The sequence below is a fragment of the Gymnodraco acuticeps genome, unplaced genomic scaffold, assembly GCF_902827175.1.
Source record: "Gymnodraco acuticeps unplaced genomic scaffold, fGymAcu1.1, whole genome shotgun sequence".
Taxonomy (NCBI): domain Eukaryota; kingdom Metazoa; phylum Chordata; class Actinopteri; order Perciformes; family Bathydraconidae; genus Gymnodraco; species Gymnodraco acuticeps.
In genome coordinates this window covers 282865-301798 of record NW_022990368.1, presented here as the reverse complement: position 1 = coordinate 301798, position 18934 = coordinate 282865, and the positions used below count along the sequence as shown (strand labels likewise).

Sequence of the window (18934 nt, the reverse complement as noted above, 5' to 3'; positions counted from 1 at the left end):
TTTAACGTCTTTTCCCTCCTCCCACTCCTCTCCTTGGTTTTGTCCAGACCATGCACTCATCATCCAATTTCCCTCTCCTCCCCTGCTGTCTGTCACTCTCCCTCCATTCCACCCCTTCCTTCTCTGCCTATTTAACTACCATGGCAACAGGTGATGTGGTGGCTCTCACAGGACCATGTCTCATTGAGGATAACAGGGCAAAGCACATGCGTGTGCGCAGACACACTCACACGCACCCACAAACACATTGTGGTAGGACTCCTTTAATGGGTGAAACCATCCAAAAGTATAGCAAACAAGCTCGCACAATGAGCGACACAGAGGGAGTGTGAAAGTGAGAGGAAAAGAAACTGAGAGGCGTAGGAGAGAGGGTCAAATGAAATGATAGAGATGTATATAGATGGGAGCCAAGAGTGCCAATGGAGCTGAATCAGATAGCACCCGCACACGTCCTCACACCATCCAAGACGCCTGTGCATATCCATCTGCTTACCACTTACATCTACGCTCCATTATATTCAGGGAAAAAATAAGCTTTTTCCAGCTTTTGAGGAATCGAGGCGTATTTTGTAAACTGATAGATTTGTAAAAACCATTACATTTGAAAGTCAAAATATATAACTTTATCAATACCTTTTTGTGTTTAGCTTGCAAAGCACCTTCATTTGCAAAGTAATTTGTACGATGAAGTAACACGTTCACTAGTAAATATTCTCCCTCCATTTTATATCAAAACGGCTTTGTAATTCTATATCTTATAATATTTTTGGCAAACTCCTACAGTAATATACACTTTGTTTGCTGCCTACACAATGCATTTTGGTCCAATGGGTTTTGTAATTGATATTCACAAAAACACAATACTAATAGTGGTATAAAAAGGTTCAGCCATGTTATTTACAAAGCAACGATCAAGAGATGTTCCATGTGAGAAAAATATTTTAGAGAGTACTTGTCCATGGACCAGTGAGTTTGGCAATTTACTTGTCCGAATACATTTTTCACTTGTCCAGAATGGACAAAAATTGGGGCCACTGGAATCTTCTTCTTCGTCATTGTATTTTACATTTTCCCACGTTTTTTACGACACCACTAACGTAAGTGAGCGGTAAGATTTTACTGCATCACACATAGGGTTGGATATCGTTTGGATTTTAACGATTCCGGTTCTGCTTTTCAATTCCGGTTATTTTCGGTTCTCGATTCCGGTTCTTTGAGAGGGTAAAAATAAGTCAAACTGGGAGAAAAATATATTTATGAAAACATTAAGTCAAATCTGTATTCCTATTTACAAATCACTTCATACTGTTTAATTTCTTACAGTTATTGAATACAATTATATAAAAATAATCTATGCATTGTTTAGTTAGTTCTAAGTGGTGCAGTTTGAGAATGTACAATTGGCCCAGTCTCCTCTGATATTACACTGCAACCTGCCTGTGAGACAGAGTCCAACCACACATGTCCAACACATAGGACATAACCTAATAATAATAATAATAATAATAGGCTACATTATATTTATAGCCTATAGGCCTAGCGCTTTTCTACAACTCAAAGACGCTTGCACATGTCCTGCAATACACATGCTGCAGCTGCCCAGCTGCTCACTGTTTGTAAAAGTAAATAAATAGTATTTTCATTTCAATAATGTAGCTACTTTCTATACCCTGCTTCATAAACAATACTGACATCCCTGTGCTCCTCCGAGTCTGGGGGTCCGGGGATGTGAGGACAGCGCGAGGACACAGACAGGGAGGCTGCTTCACTTCATAAAGGAAATGGCGGTCAATATTAACAACACAGGAGCTAAAACGCTTAATAACCTTCATTACGTGTTAGAGAAAGAACATAAGAAAGGGGCAGCGGATCCACTGTGTGTAGAAAGAGAGAGAGAGACGCTGAGCTGCACCGTGCAGCGATCAGCTGATACGGAGCATAGAGAGAGAGCTGCAGTCCGCGGGGCTCGGCCTCGCCTCCTGTCCTCACAACTCTTATTAATCCCGGTACCGGACAATTGTTATGTGTTCCTACTCGGAACCGTGTTTTGCTTCCCAACCCTGCCACTGTGCTACACTTCCCGCCCCGTCTAACTGTACAGAAAGCGGCGAGATGCATTTCCTTAGCAATCGACAAGCAGAACCGAAACTAACATTTCTAAACGAACAATGGCGGACACGTACAATTTGCGAATGAGTTCTGCCTTTTGTAAACTGAATGTATCAATAATTTGTCAATAAACGTCACTTGTCCGCCGGACAAGTCAATTGACAGATCTACTTGTCCGATATTGTAAATAACACGTCCCGGACGGTGGGACGTGTACGTTTTCGCACACTTATAATCTGCATCTCTAATAGATTCTGGAAGTTGGACAGGGAGAGGAGGGTGACTTAGATTAATTGGGTGAGCCACAGTGAGTGGGATGCTGGGTTTGGCCCAGTGTCGGGAGGACTACATAGGAAATGGATGTTTAGAGCAACACTGACTGGTTACAAGTATTCATCAAAGCTATGTACACACAGCTAGAGCCCGCACATGATGCAGAATAACTAACTTGCTGACCATGCAGGATGGCAACATCATACTGAAGTCAAACAAATAAATACAAATCTCTGTCTTTGCACAGATTTGAGCTGCCTAAAAATCCATGTAACTATACACATTTCTATGCAAGCTATTTTTGGAAAGTTGAGACTTGCATGCATTTCAATAAGTGCACAATTAGTAGCCCTACAGCTTCTAAGGGTGACGCTGGTCCGGACCTGCAGTATGCTGAACATGTTAGAGCCGCCTTGTGTTGAGTGGCTTTGCGTGAGAAGGGGATCAATGATGTTTGTGTATTTGTGTGTATGTTGTGTTAAGTTGTGCTTAACAGTGAGGGTTAAACATCTCTCACCAGGCTTACATGCACACACAGACACAGTTCCCAGGCCGGGTCATGGGCTAAGATTAAGACCGTAAGACATGGATAACCTATATTTATGTGTTTTATCAGAGGTCAACACTGCAGGGCTCCACACCAATAGAACACACGTTTAGCTTGAACAATATGTCACACACACGCAGCAAGGGATGCATGATGGAACAGCACAAAATGATCAAGTTAGATGTGACAGAAACATCTGAAAGGCCTGTCAGGAGATCACAACAGATGAACTACATACATATGAATATCAAGATAGGGTTGGAGGTTTGAAGGAGGGACATCACTTTACTGAGGGTTGAAAAGGTAATAATAATGGAAAGCTAATGTAGTTCAACGTACTTGATGAACTCTACTGTAGTGTCAAATGTGTAATTTTGTTGATCAGACATTACAATTTACATAAAATATGAATTAATAATTGTTACACATCTTTTTATGTCCATATTTCAAATCATCATATAGTGAAAAATCTAAGGTCAGCTTTTCAAATGTCAGCATCTGCTGCCATTTTACTTCCGAATATCGTTGTTGTTCAGATATAGCTTTGGTTTTGGACTTCTGAAGTCAAACACAACAAGGAAGTAAAAGAATCCACTCGCTATTTAACTGGGGAAATAGTTTGGAAGAACAAATAAACAATTGTTAGTTGCAGTTTTAAAAGACGACAGAGCAAGCTGATATTGAAAGAAAGGGTATAGGATGGGTGTAATTGTAACTCATGGCGACCTGTGGTGTTATATTTACAGAGGGCCACAGAGCAGTAATTTGAGCAATGCAAAATCTCTCAAATCTTTCTTAAAAGCTCTCTTTACTTGGCATGGGGAGGCTGGATAAGTAGTAGTTGCCACTATGCTGATGGGAACGTTCTGCCAACAAACAGCACCAGGCAGTGCCTTTGTTCTGTGCATAAATAAATGATCGCTTCATTTGGGCTGGCAGCTTCAATAGACTCTGTAGGAAGGAGCAGGATAATGAAGGGTTCAAATCTCAAATGAAATAAACAGGAACTATTAAACTGAATGAGGACCTGTCTGAATAGGGTAATCAGCCTCTTCAGATGCACAGAAAACACACACACACACACTCGCAAAACACAGCTCTAAAAAACCCTATTCAATCTTTAGTTTTACACACACAATAAGAAAAACTAAAAAACAGACCATGCTCAAGTTTCGAACTCTCCCTATTAAGCACACAACAGCTCTCTCTGCTGTGGCGACCTGGTGGCCCCGGGGTGGTCCTACTCAAACAGAGCAGGTCTTATTTTGAAGGACAGGACCCCATACTGAGAGACACACAAACACCGGAGACAGTAAGGTCTAAAGACTTTACAGAACCTGTCAGTCAGTATTTCCCAGTCCTAAGTCTCCGATATACTGTTTCTGCTCAACTGCCCCATTTTCTTTATCGTCACCTACTCTTCTGTTCTTTTTGTGACTCCCTGAGATGAATCTATCTACTTCTCCAACTCATACATGCAAGCAATTTAATTCAGTAATTATTTCCCTCAGTATGATGAAAATCATTGAATCTCAAATGTTTTAATGCCATTGGCAAGCACATTATTGCAGTAAAAACGATACATTACTGCAGTAAAAACGATACATTATTGCAGTAAAAACGATACATTATTGCAGTAAAAACGATACATTATTGCAGTAAAAACGATATATTACTGCAGTAAAAACGATACATTATTGCAGTAAAAACGATATATTACGCAGTAAAAACGATACATTATTGCAGTAAAAACGATATATTACTGCAGTAAAAACGATACATTATTGCAGTAAAAACGATATATTATGCAGTAAAAACGATACATTATTGCAGTAAAAACGATACATTTATTGCAGTAAAAACGATATATTACTGCAGTAAAACTATTTCAATCAGTTCTCCTTTCTTGAGTAGGTGAAGTTATAAAACAAGGGTGGTCTTGTGGGATTAGGAAAGCTCTTAAGAGTCTTTCCACAGTGATTAAGTATGCAACTGGCAGCCTGTCAGTTCATCATATCCCATTGTAGTTTTCTTGAGTGTGACTTAGGGACCACACAGGCAACATGACAATGCTCTAACCAAATATGAGAAATGTTACCTTAGGAGGCAGTTGTAAGAGGCCCAAATGCGTCAACCACAAGCGTCAAATTACACGCAATCTAATCTTTATTTTAATAGGACATTTTTAAACCTTTTAAACTATTAGTGTGAATCATGAAGTGTTAAACGCCATCTCAGTTTTAATCATCTCTGCTTTCAGCCTTCAATCATTTCGGAGCATCCTATTTTTTCAATGTAACATTTTAGAATCAAATTACTGACAAACATCAACGTGTGCATGTAACCAGAATCCAGCTAAATGAAGGGGAAATACCTGATTGTGTTTAAATACACTTAAGTATTGAGGCTCCTGCCAGCTCACTGCAGTAAGTTGATTTTGTATGAAAGAACAAACCTGGCTTCATTACTAAAGGGAAGAGATTAAGAGAATAATAGTGAATATAGCTTCCGTTTGATACGCCTTGCTTCTTGCCCATGTATGTATTATTCTCCGACAGCGTGACAGCAGTGCAGTAGAATGAAAGGAAACCTAATTACATGAAGCGGTGATTCCCGTTTGACTCAAAAAGAGACACGGATACTATAATAAATGACTCTAAGTAAGATGGTTTCCATAGCTAAACATTACATGCATGGATACACCAAGACAAGCGACCTGTTATCTATAAAGCCCATTCTCTTTTATACGCTTAGTGTGAATGCTGCATTAGCTAAATAAAGAAAGAAAACGTAGGCCTAATATCAATTATACACTGTCAGCGTTGCTTTAAAAACATGGGATTCAGTAGGAAAGTCATTGTGATTTCAAATCATCTGCATGCAAAGGTGGGGTTCGTGGTAATCATGTTATTCCAATGCGTGCTTACATATTCCTTGCTTAAATTGATTAGAAAAATGTAACCCTGGTCTTGGTAGTTGGTGTAGAGACATATTGACAGACAGATCTAGATACCTTCATTCAGGACTAGGCTTCCTGTCTATTTGCTTTGTACACAGTGTGTCCTATTGTAGCCCAAAGGAGCCTTTCTCCGACTGACCGTTAGACCAGGGGCTCTGTAATCTCCTTCACTCACAGGAGCCAAATGACAAAAGATTGTGCTGGAATTGTCCGGACAAACTCAATGAGCTATTGTCAGCACAGATTAGGCTACCATTCTGTTGACGAGTTTTATTGACCATTACAAACCAGAGTCTCAATAATTGCCTAAGAGTTGAGATTGAATAACAATTAATTAACCGTCTTTCAGTCAGGAAGGATTATTCGAATAAAGCATGAAGTTGAGAATGCCTTCTATCCCACTAAAATGAAACTCCAGTGCAGTAGCCACATATGTTCCCATGAACTCGAGGGGAAAGTCCCCGGCCAAGCAGACATCTGGGTTCCTCAGGCCTCAGGCACGCATCTCTTGCACGATCCGGGCCTATTTATTTAAATATTTCACAACGGACTATAATGGGCATGATAAAATGTTCTCTATCTCATAACTCTCTTGAGTTTTGGCACACTGCACCCATAAATACATCCCCTCTTTTCTGCTATCTTTGTCTGTAACTGCACCAGTACTTCCATGCACAAAAAAGCTGCCATTTTATTTTTATGAATGTGAACCTTTAACATATATGTTAAGTATGGTTCTATGAAAACGGATGACTTAGCCTAACGTGTCGAATATGTAGTGAATATATTCTTCAGTTTTGAAAGGATCTCAACATAAGGTTCTTGCAATGTGATCAGTTGTTGTCTCATAGCACCGACACAAAACGCCAATGATGTAATCTCTAAATCTCTGTGTCTAACATACACAGCTCAAATAATGTCACAACCTGCAGCACATCCTCTGGGAACCATAACATGCAGTGGCAGATGGAAAGTATAGTCTATATTCCTACGTGACATGAAGACGAACAAGCACGCGGGGAGGAACACACAAACATATTGCTGAAGAAATCACTTCACTACACAATCTCCCATTCTAATTTCATCTCCCTTTTCTTCCACTTCCCCTCTTATGTTTCAGTCTCTCTCACCCTTTTCCCTCGGGTTTAATTGACTATTGTGGCAGATGGGGTGGCGGTTGGTCTGTGGGAATCAATGACTTCATTGTAGGACTAAGAGAGAGATTAGCAGCTAGTTAGCACTAGTGAGAGATGACAGCTGGCACCGATGACCTCCCCGTCACTCATATTCTCACACACACATGAAGTAGTAGAGTACAGTTAACCCTCAGCTAGGCTCAGCAATTACACATAGGAAAAATACTGCTCTGTGGCTTGAGCCTGTCACTCAAACACTGAATAAATGAGGCCTAGTATGTTAATCGTGCACACACATTCTGGGATAATAAATTTTTGGCTTGGTACTTCAAAAAGGAAAAAAGAGAAAAGACAGTGTTTTAAATGTCAGCCAAAACTGGGGACTCACTGAGAACAAATCTCCACACTATTCAAAATAGAGTGCCTTGTGAAAATGTTAAATCCAGGGCTTGGATATATCTCAGCCAATGACTTGAAGGCATCTCACAACAAATATAAAAGTAGCAAGACAGCTTGCCAGGGTCAAGACACGAAAACTTTGCATCTGAGGCAGACAAGAAAATTCTCCATGCGATACATGACCCCAAAAAGAGACTACAACAGCTGCTGACAATGGATCCAGTTTCCTTAAGGCATCTGAAATACGCCAGGCTGATTTGGCAGCAGTTGTTTATTGTCATAGTCCAAAGTGGTTAAGAATGAATGGTCAGACACAATCTCTTCACATTTATTTGTATTTCACCAAACCTTAATCCGGTTCAACACATCAGAGAAAACCAAAAAATGAGGTTTCATTTGCTGATAAAGAACATCCAGATGTTAGACCAGCTGTGCTGATGTGCAGCTGCTCTGGACCTCAGCTACTGCTTTATGAAAGTTCAACTGATACTGCTATAACAATAAAAGGTGCAATCATTTCACCTGCTCAGTTAGGGTTTCTTAAAAACATGTGACATGGCTGTTATATGATTTGTAAGACACATTTCCTGTTGATTGATTATAATTTCAAAATGACAATTCCTCTTAATCTGAAAGTAAAAGAATACTATCATTACTTTGTAGTGGTTGTCTATTCGCTAAAGTAATTAAAGATTTGTTTTAAATGTGGTATCTTTGCTTTAAAACGTTTTCATGCAGTTACATTTTCACAATCTCATACCTGCACATTAACGTACCGATCTGTCAACACACACACACACGTAGGTATTATTCAGCCCCTGTCCCATGAGAGATATTATTATTACATTTCCTCCAGGAATCCCACCAGGACTACCATGTCTGGTCAAAGCAAACCAGAGCAGGAAACTAAACGGGCTCGTGTTGCTACTCCACCATCTTCAGAAAGCTGTCTCTTCCATGACTGCTGGGACTGACGGTGTCAGTTACTTGGCTCCTTCATTTGGGTCAAATCAAGTTCAACAACAGATGCTTCTTACAATCCCTGACACAGCGTGTTTTGACATGACACTGAGGAATTGCCACGATTTGAACATTTGCACGCCCCTAATCTACCAAGTGAATCCTACGACTTAAGACGTGTCATCATCAATTCAAACGAAAATGCATAGCTGTCAGTGCATTTCGTTTTTTTCAATTCTTATCATTTTTGAAGGGACAAAAGCAGCGTCAGACAGCAGTGATCCTGTGAGTCGCCTGAACCTCATTTTTTGACACGAGGAGAGGTTATAAAAACCCTTCTGTGATTAAAGATTTAGAGAGCAGCATTGAGTATTTTGTACACTGTCAGCGTGTGGTGGACACAAATGGCTGACATTTATCTGGTTTTGACATGACCAAATATTAACTAAACATCAACTAAACATAAAAATAAGCCCCGTGTATAAACACACATCATGCTCAGCCAACATTAGTCATGTCCGAATTCATCTGCTTTTCAACAGGGGGTAATTTAATATGCCAACAGCTGGAGGCAGATTTCATTCAACTCACTGTATCTGCTATCCTTTCCTGTTCTCCAAAGCACAAACCACAGTCTTTACATGGCAGTCATAACATGGGTGGAAAGATACCACTGAGCATGTGTAGTGAGACTTACACAAATAATTGATAAACAAGAGATTAAAACAACTCAATCCGACTCTCCCACTAAAAGAGACAGGCCCTATCGACATAGATTTGATCTTTTTAAAAAAAAAAGAAATTATCTTTATTTTATCGTTAGGAAATAACTACGTAGTTTTACAGTCCAATGCCAAATACAGTGGCATAAACATTTGTTAGGAACAAATACTTGCTGCAGACATGTAATTATGGTTTAGGTATTGAGCAACACCTTGCTCTGCGCTCCAACTGCCTCCCTGGGGTGTAACAAAGGAGAAGGAAAAAGAGGTAACATGATATAGATGGATGGTCTGTGCCTACTATTGCACTCAGACATGGAGTAACATAGCACCTTCTTCCCTTTTTTGCTTAAAACTAATTATGCCCTAACAGAAAAATATTTCTTTAGAAGTATCAATCACAAAATCACCTAATGGCTTTCTGTTCAAATGTCTCCCACTGTTGCTGCTCATATGTCAGCTACTGTTAACTTTCCAGTAAGATCATGAGTGCCTGAGTGAGTACATCACCTAAGTTTACCAGGAACAGTAACATGTAGAGAGGATAGAGCTGTAATATGAGGAGCGCAGATCGACTATCACCTTTGCTCAATGCTTCCACTCTTTGATATTCCATGCCTGTGTGAAAGACGCTTTATTCCACGTGCAGCTCTGTGTATCCAATTTGTTCCACTATAGCCTGCAGATTATATTGGGCAAGGAACCTGTTTTTCTCGCAGTGTCAAACAAGGCCTCTCCATTGTTTCTGTGCAAACCATCACTGTGTACCCTGAGGATAAAGGATATTGATGATTTTCTGGTTGATTGAAGCAAATCTTTAAATTGAGTATAATTATTAGTACAGGGGTAAACTTACAATATTGCCTTGATTAAGCAGAGGATTGCCAAACAAATGTAGGCTATGTTAATAAGTATGTCATGTATTTTGACCTCACAAATATAAGCATATCTGTGCCCCTTTTCTCTTGCAGTTTCTTTGCACTGTATGCAACGTCCTTTTGTCCTCAGCAGGTGCCTGACACCACAATGTGAAACTGCAGACTGTCGCTTTGTAGTTGTGTACATTTTCTGCACCATGTCACCAAGACAAAGACGTGTGCATGTTTTGTAGGTGGGGACTTACTGTTTGATTCCTTGATGATGTTACACAATACAGTACAGTGTTTTAAAATGCACAATTTTTACCACAAATAATCCCTCTCTCATTCACGGCCGCAATGATCACATTTCCCCATGGGCAGAGGCACCCGGACACAAAGCACGCTCCCACTGAATGACGAGTAAAACAACCTACCTCCATGGCCAGTGCAGCCGTTTGCTGGTCGTAGTGGTTCAGTAGATTGGGCATGAAGGTGGTGTTGTAAGGCAGATCCTGGCACATTCTCAGTCTGATGGGCTCACAGCTAAACTCGCTGTGGCTCTCCATGGACTCCAGATGAATGGACACAGCGGGTGTAACCAGGGAGAAGAGGATTAGGAGGATAGGGATGAGGAGGACAGAAAAACAGACTCTTTGTCTGCAGTACATTGTTGTAGTCTTTGAAAACCAGTCTTTCGTACATCGTCTTCCAACAAGTGATTGCATCTTAGCGTTAGACATTTCTCCACAGTGGCTTAGTTTGATGAATTCATCATCACCCAGACAGCATTGAGATAACCAAGAAGACGTGAAGAATTGTTTTTAAAGCTTCTTAACATTAGAAGCAATTGAATCCACTTTGAGTGTCAGTGGTGGAGGTAAGCATGAAATCCTCAAGGCATGTACACGCTGTATATGGAGTCCCAATTCATCTGTTTGCCATGATTAGAGCGGCTCTTTGTGTGAATCATTGAATTTACCATTCATTGCAATATTTGCTTTTCATCTAACATCCCCGAATGCGCCATCTGAATTGTTCCTCATTTAAAAAAGACATGTTATGGATTTGCCTGTCCTCCTGGTAATCCCCTGTTCCATCCTTAAACTGAAAGCATGTCGCCGAAATAATAAATCCACCATCAGCCGTCTGCTGGGGTCGCCTCTGGGCTACTGGGCGTCTCTTTCTTCTTCTGTTTGTGTCTCCTCACTCTGTTTCCAGTGACGTTTCAAAGGAACATCTGAAGGTGAGGCCACAACGTGTAATCATCCTCCAAATGATCTCATCCGACTACCTGGAAGTCTCCAAATCTCATCTTTCACATTCACTGAAGTGGATACATCAAGCAGGTCCTGCAGGTTTAAACATACAAAGAAGAAAGGGTCAAACAAACAGAGTGGGCTTAGAGTAAAGTTGTTCTGTATCTGGTATTGTTTCTGATCAGCCACACCCTTAATACAAATTAGGAATAAAAAACACAAGATCTACAGGGTAGTAGGCAGGTGGCCATTTCTTATAAACAGTGTTGTTGCAATGTTAAATTGTTATTATGTGTTGAGTCAGCGGGGTCATACGCAGTTCATGTTGCAGACTGCAGTGCAGAAAACACGTTCAAAGCAAGAAAAGTGTTAACGTTACACCTGCGGAGGATCACACACTCATGCTTGTGTGAGGTTGGCCGGGCAACAGTAGCGTTTCCCTGCGATGTTTCACACTCTGAGAACCGGTGTCTTTATGGTTGACTACCCAGAAAACTTTGAGATAATAAGCTTCGGTAGTATGCCTTTGAAATTAAACAGCAAATAAACGTATCCATTAATTGAGTTTTAATTCATAACTGCGAGAAACTGTTCTGAGTCGACCGTTAAACGATCTAATTTGCGTAAACCCAAGCACTGATAGCTAGCGTTAAATTGATCATGTTAAATTACACTAAACACCTCTGGAAGATGCGGTAACGTTACAGGTCACAGCCCTAAACGGTATCTGTATTTTTGGGAGAGCATAGCTAGTTCTAGAAAGCACACACCTTTAAAAATATCATACAGGCATCTTCGCTGTGTTGAGGCACACACGGTGACGGCTTATCAATCTTAGGTTAGTGTGTGTTTGTCACCGCAGTGTCTTCAGCCGCCGCGCGCTGCTCTGCGCACATTATTCCTTGAGAGCATTATAGTCGAAGTATGTCTGGCTTGCCGACAGGAATTAAGCAAAACGTGAAATATAGTTCCTGTGTAATAGTACAATTATAAAAGCTTTACCTTGTGTGGAGAATAACGAGCTGTTCGGCGCTGCTCCTCTCTCTGCAGTACTCCGCTGCTCCGCTGTTTGCAGCTGGTTGCCTGCAGCAGCGTGCAGCAGACATATCGTGGCCGCGGATTCATCGTGCCCGCGCAGGGAGACATGAACAAATTGGTCCTACTGGACGTTGCATGCTGCAGGCTTACTGTATAAATATGGCCGACTGACAATAGCGATAGACTAGACATGGTAAATAGCATTTTGTTGGCGAGAAGCTGTGTATTTTATTATAAAAAGGGCAGATGCACCATAAATAAGACATGCTTTTGATTATCATTAGATGTCTTAACAAGTGGAACACAAAATGTTGAAGGAAAACTGTGTGTCCATGTTTTGGGTCCTGGATTTGCAGCTCTGTTATAGCATGGTAAATACAAGGGTTTCAGAAAAGTGTTTAAAAACAAACTATTGAAAAAGAATAATCATTGATTTCTCTCTGGGCGACATGCAGTTTTTTTTAAATTTATGTTAATATTCAATCAACCTTTATTTGATATTTTACATTCTACGGGTGCACTTTCACATTTCAATGCCCAAGGGAAGAAAACACAGCTTGTGCTAGATAACTCAAAGGCTGCAGAGATATATGATGGACAGGCAAAAGTAAAAGCACACAAATATCTAAAAAGGTAACATTTACAAAACATCTTTATTACAAATTAAACATAAAATTCTAGAAATAACCTAAAGCAAGCAATGAAATGAACAGTACATCCAAATGTGTTCGAACTTAACAATCATGCAACAGATTCATAACCTTTCACACACATTAGTTTACAGCTGAAAGAGGGAAACACATCAGTCATGAAACTGATTTTGTCCTAATGGGCTGTCCTGCTCAAGTTGTTTCAGGAGCCTAAATTTAAAGTTTGTTAATTGTTTTTATTATTCATTTAGTCTGGTTATTGTACTTTATTCCATTAAATCAACTCACTATGTTTTAAAACTGTATGTAGGTTTTCAAGTAAATACATTTAAAGAAAAAAACACAAGTTTATTTGTATCACCAAAAATGTAAGTTGTATGAATTAGTGATTTGCTACGAGTCAATTATTAGGAATTAACTATTAATTGTGGTACATTTATAAATGGACTGCATTCCACACAAACCTCATATATGGAAGATCAATAACTTCACAGGAAATGGCCAAACAGATTTGTTGTCATTGTATCAGTCAGTGCTATGTCAATATTTATCCCTGACAGCCTGAGGATTAGTATTGCGTGCTATGATTCCCTTCCACACAATTGAGCATGGCATTAGATTAACCGTTTCACCACTGATCTGATCTTCTTTGGCGTTGAGTTGTGGGGGGTCTGTGCCAGTTAAGGCTGCTGGCCCACATACTGGTTTAAACTCTTAACATGACCCCACTTGGCATTTAACCACAGTATACTATAGCTATGTGGATTTAGTGCATTTGTGAATGTAGTATATATTCACTTAATGCACTCAATCCACATAGCTTTGTAGAAATGCAGTTTTTTTCCTTTTAATTTCCACATGGCACTGCATTTTAGCAATCTGAACTTTAAGCGACGAGGGTAACTAAAAACCTGTGTCCAGTAGAACAAAAAATATTTTTTAAGTGATGACAATGTAAAAAAACATGAAATGTGGCGTGTTCAACTATAGTCAATGCTTTGCCTGCAACATAAAGCCTTAGTGGAAACTCAAATGAATATGTCAATAACTGCAGTTGTATTTCAAATCATCTACTTAAAGAAACAACTGTTAAATATGCAATTTATCATATGACATTTCAATTTAAGCCAAAAACGATATCTGCATACAATTATAATCATTTTCTATAGCAAACACAACAAAACATTTTGATAATTTAATTTCACATCATCATGTACCAATTCAACAGCTAGAATTTACCATCATTATTTGTTGAAATGAAACGTGTTTATAAGAAAATATTGAGCAATAGGATTTGTGGACTGCATCTCTAATGCAATGGAGTGTATTGTGTAGAAATGGTAAAATAAAAAAAACATTAGCATTGAAAAAAGCAATACAATACATTTGGCTAAACATTTGAATGAATAAAAAGCTAAAATATTCCTAAATTAATCTAAAATATATTTGCAAGATATAAACATTTTCTTCATAAACCGAGGTTTCTTCATATAGAAAGACATTGCATATTTGGACCATTAAAACTCAACAGTCATGGCTGGATACGGATAAGACTTCATTTATATATTTAGGCTCCCACACACCAAACCTAATCCCATTATCTGCACAAAAGGATCTGCACCCGGCTGCTGATGAAATGTACATTGTGCAAGGTTTTACTTTGAATGTGTTGTTGATGTACCATGTATGGGTTCCATCAGGAACTGTATTCCGCTCACAGCTTAACATATAATATAAGTTTGGTTTATAACTGAAAACAAATACAGTTGGTTACCCATCCGTGAGTCGGGGTATGGGGCTGTATGATACTGCAGGGCAAAGAACAGTTTCTTAAATCTGATTCCTATTCTGTTCGATAGTGACACTCACCCAGCTGACTGTAGGGCAACATTTTCTGACCTCAATACAGGTGCAGCAAGGCCTTTTGGGATTTGGCTGTGCTTGTTTACACGGAGTGGGGTCCTTCCTGCTTTTTGTTAAGTCAGGCATCAGGGTTCAAGCGCTTTCCAATCAGGCGTTGGCTGTGGGGAGCTCCTTGCTCAGACTGGAAGAAAAGAAAGTAAGGATAAGGGTTGTGTAAAGTCTGTGTTAACGTGAGCCAGTGGGCTTGCATGTTCTTTTAATTATGTGAATCAATTGTGTGCGTGTTTGAGATGGACCGAGTGCACATCTGAGTCAGACAGAGATTCAGACATACACACACCTGAGTTACACCCCCCACACACCTGCTCTTTGATGTAGCTTTTCCCACAAGGGACCAGCCCTCTGAGGGCCAATCCAATGATGAAGCACCACACAGACAGGCCAGCCTCAAATGCCGCCAAGAAAGCACACGGGATCCACATCGCCAGGGTGGTGTCCTGAGAGACCGGAAGAGACCGGAACGTGGAGGACAATGTATGAAATAAATCTGCATTATTTATTCAACTGTGCAACACTCACATCAGTTTGGCTTTATTTACACTTTACATTACTAGTATCAATCTAGCATTAATTATTATTAATACACTACTGAATATAAATGTAAATTACATATTTTATATACTTATTGTGGTTATAATTTGTGTGCACATTTTCAGTTAAACATCTCTAAGCATATTTTTTATAAATGTTATTCGAAAATGGAGAAACTGTTATGAAATACAACTATCCCCAGGGATAATAAAAGCCTTTCTGATTCTGATGTTGATATTTCTTCTGTGATGCTTCGTTTCAATTTTACCCCTCAAAAGTTGCAGCAGTTAGACAAAGAGAAAAAGAGCTGGAGAGTGATGTGGAAATGTCAGAGGAATGTTTAGACTCACATAGATTCTGGTTGTATCGAACGGACACCGGGCACTGACAGGGGACCGAGCGTTGATGGGCACCTCTGTGTCGTTGCATCCCTTCATCAAACCTGCACCATTGCTGGCCACAGTGATGCTGATAGCCAATAGGAGCCCCGTGCAGCATGCTGCCGACAGCAGGGCGTTCAGGAATGATGTAATTAGAAGCCCTATTTGCTGGAGAGAAAATCATACGAAAACAGACCGGGCGGTGACTATTGAGCAAACACAGGATGAATGATTGGAGTGATAACATCAGCAGTTGAAAACTAATTAAATTCTTACCAGTTTTAACACATGAAGATTCCTTGACACCACAATGGCAATAATCCCAGCGGCAATGCTCTGGAAGATTCAAATAACAAAATGATTGTTTCAGCCTTAGAGTAGGGTTTATTAAATTATGTGCCACAAATTATAATCCTGGCACCGAAGATATGAGGCTGCATTCTTCATTTAGGAGCAAGGCTAAGAAGACTTCAAACAAATGGAAATAAATGAGTCTTATAAATGACAGTAAATTAGAGATTACAGAGGGAAAACAGTGCTGGTAAAATATGTTGTTACTTGTTTTTATTGCCATGTGTGTACTACCTGTAAAACATGTAATACCCCAATGAGTACATGATAGTATTGAGTACATTTCAAAGAAATTGGACATTAACACCGTCTAATCATAAAGATCTGACAGTTTACCGTATACCTCATTTTGATGAAATCTGCCTTGGGGCAATGAGTAACTGGTTTGAAACACCAGCTCCTTTAAAAACAGGCAAGTTCAGTCTTGATTGCCGAGAAAAGTACCCAAAACTGTAAAGAGCTAACAGTGCAAATCACTTTGAGGTTTACTGCAGGTGAATGTGTTATTCTGATGCAGAGAGCACAGGAAGACACTGGGATGAATTCAACAGTTTTTCATAACTGACCAAATTCATGGTAAAAAAACATCTGATCAGGATTGCTTTGCTTTTAAAGGTTCTACAAACCTTAAGCCTCGCTGCAGATTTGACGTTGAAACAAAGGATGAGCGGCTTAAATAAGGACTTACCAGCAGGCCAGAGGTGACGGAGATGATGTTGGCGACAGTGTATTCGGTGCTGATGTGGTTGTCTGGTTTGGAAATGTGGCGGAGGACATTGCCATGAACAATAGCTCCAAGAATGAAGTTAATATGGCCGACCAGGATGAGAGTTAATCCCTTCTTCATCAGCCTCCTTGGCCCTTTCTCCATATCTGGATGACAGAAATATAAGCAATACAATACCTCTAATTATTATGAGATATAGATTCATATTAGCATGCAGCTTGAAAACAACCTCTGAGGAAGAGTTTGAGTTCACAGGGTTCATTCTCTGTATAGACATGTATAAACTATGGTACTGATAATGATTTTAAATATTTGATATCTTAAAAAGTCTAATGATAATATATTTCAAACACCATTCATTTTTAATAAAATCCTGAACAAAAATATACATTTTGCCTTTGATATAAAAAAAGGACAATGTACATTTTGTATTTTTAATCATATATTTATGTGCCAACATAAATGAAATGCACATTTGTACAAGCATGCATCTTTATCAACATTGTGACGACCCCTCCACACCACGTGGGGTGCCGTCTGTTTGTGTGTGTATGGTTTGTGGGTGTTCGCAGGTTCAGGTGCTGATGAGCCGCACCTGTGGGCGGACGCCTACCTGAGCTACACCTGATGAAGCGGGATAAAGGAGAACTCCTCTGGGCACTCTCTCTGAGCCAGCTTCGGGGACCTGATGCTGGTGTTTTAGTTTGTTGTGTTTAAACAAATAAACTATATTATTCTTACCTCTCGTCTCCCTGCTTTTTGTTGCGGGTTGTAACAGAAAGCAGGGAGGCGAGACGAGAGGTAAGAATAATATAGTATAGTAATATAGGGGTCGTCACAACATCATCAAAAGGACTTCATAAAATTGAACTATTAGACAAAAAAGCAACATGATTTGCCTGTGAAACGGCTTTATGCTTTCAAACATTAAACATCACAGACTTAACACTTGCATCAACTCAAGACCTTATTCTTAAACTGTTGTTCGTTTTGCCTGAAACAAGTAGGCTACACCTGCTCAGAGATGGACATGCATTTGCATAGAAAGGCTCACACTGACTGTGAGCTACTCCTTGTGAGTCACAGAGATGTGAAGAAGCAGTCAGGGCATGGGCCTACGGGATATTTTTAAAACTTTTTAATTATTATCCTCTTTCTTTTTGACTGATAACAGCTCATTTCCTCGAAGTATAAACCAAAGCAATTATTATTATACGCGCACCAACACGTTACATGTGCAGTTAGAACATCGAAACCATTCTCCTCCCTCCCTGCAGGCCCTGCGGTCAGTGCACCGTGGAGGGAAAATACAGCGACGGACAGACAGGCTTAATGACGTTAAAAGCGAGATTTCTAAGTAGGAATCACGATAGAAACACTCACCAAAAGTGCACATCTCTCCGTTGTGTCAGACCTTTCCCTTTGAAAAATATAATGACCGTTATATTCATGCAAAAACAATTGCTCGACAACACAGAAGCAGAAACTCAACGGTGCCTCTGTCCACTTCCTGTATGACGTCAGGACTCACCTGTGAATTACCTGCGGCGGGCTGGACGCTGAGGGGCGCAACAGGCATATCATTTACCTCGAGCATCTTAATTCTGGCATTTCACAAACAATGGAGGAGCAACTATTCAGATATTCACCTTAAGTTAAAGTTGTAAAGGCTATAGAAACTATAGAAATACGGGAGTTAAATTAGATTAAAAAGGAGATTTTTTCCGCAAAAAAGAACGCTTTATTTTTTAACAAATATTTGTATTTTCAAAGTTCAATTCAACTCATATGTTAGTATGTGCTTTTTTTGGAAAAAGTGGATGCAAAACCGTAATTTGTAAATACATTGGGAAAATGCAGATAGGAGAACAATTTTAGCCCAAATACAAAAACAGAAGCATTTGAGTGGAAATCAATGGATTGATATGATCTAATTGGTGAAGTGACTATTTACAAATATATCTCAGCAACAGAAGTACGCTTTGACTGAAAGCTAATACAGAAACTGAAGCTGTCAGACAAATGGATTAAAAACGACAATATTTGCCTTTGAAATGTAGTGGAGTAGAATTATAATCTAGCAAAAAGTGTAATTAAGTAAGGAATACTACAG

The 18934-nt window shown here is 39.6% G+C and overlaps 2 protein-coding genes across 3 annotated transcripts in view; both read right to left on the bottom strand.

Moving 5' to 3' along the window:
• The window catches only part of LOC117551420 (frizzled-3-like), a 30556-nt gene extending 18209 nt beyond the window's left edge, over positions 1-12347 (bottom strand). The window contains exons 1-2 of the mRNA XM_034224317.1: positions 12224-12347; positions 10400-11314 (exon numbers count right to left, since the gene is read on the bottom strand). Coding sequence (XP_034080208.1) covers positions 10400-10705 — 306 coding nt within the window. The 5' untranslated portion in view covers positions 10706-11314; positions 12224-12347. The remainder of the gene's footprint in view (positions 1-10399; positions 11315-12223) is intronic.
• A 359-nt stretch (positions 12348-12706) lies between these two features.
• On the bottom strand, positions 12707-18359 carry LOC117551421 (keratinocyte-associated protein 3). 2 transcript variants are annotated; one of them, XM_034224318.1, is made up of 6 exons: positions 18205-18359; positions 16783-16967; positions 16020-16079; positions 15714-15911; positions 15135-15269; positions 12707-14953 (listed from the first exon to the last, which is right to left on the bottom strand). In XM_034224318.1, exons 1-6 carry the CDS (start codon positions 18215-18217, stop codon positions 14891-14893), a joined length of 654 nt encoding a protein of 217 aa, XP_034080209.1. In that variant the 5' UTR covers positions 18218-18359; the 3' UTR covers positions 12707-14890. The 2 variants fall into 2 exon arrangements, with proteins under 2 accessions (XP_034080209.1, XP_034080210.1); XM_034224319.1 differs by lacking the exon at positions 16020-16079.
• Between the last annotated feature and the right edge of the window lie 575 nt (positions 18360-18934).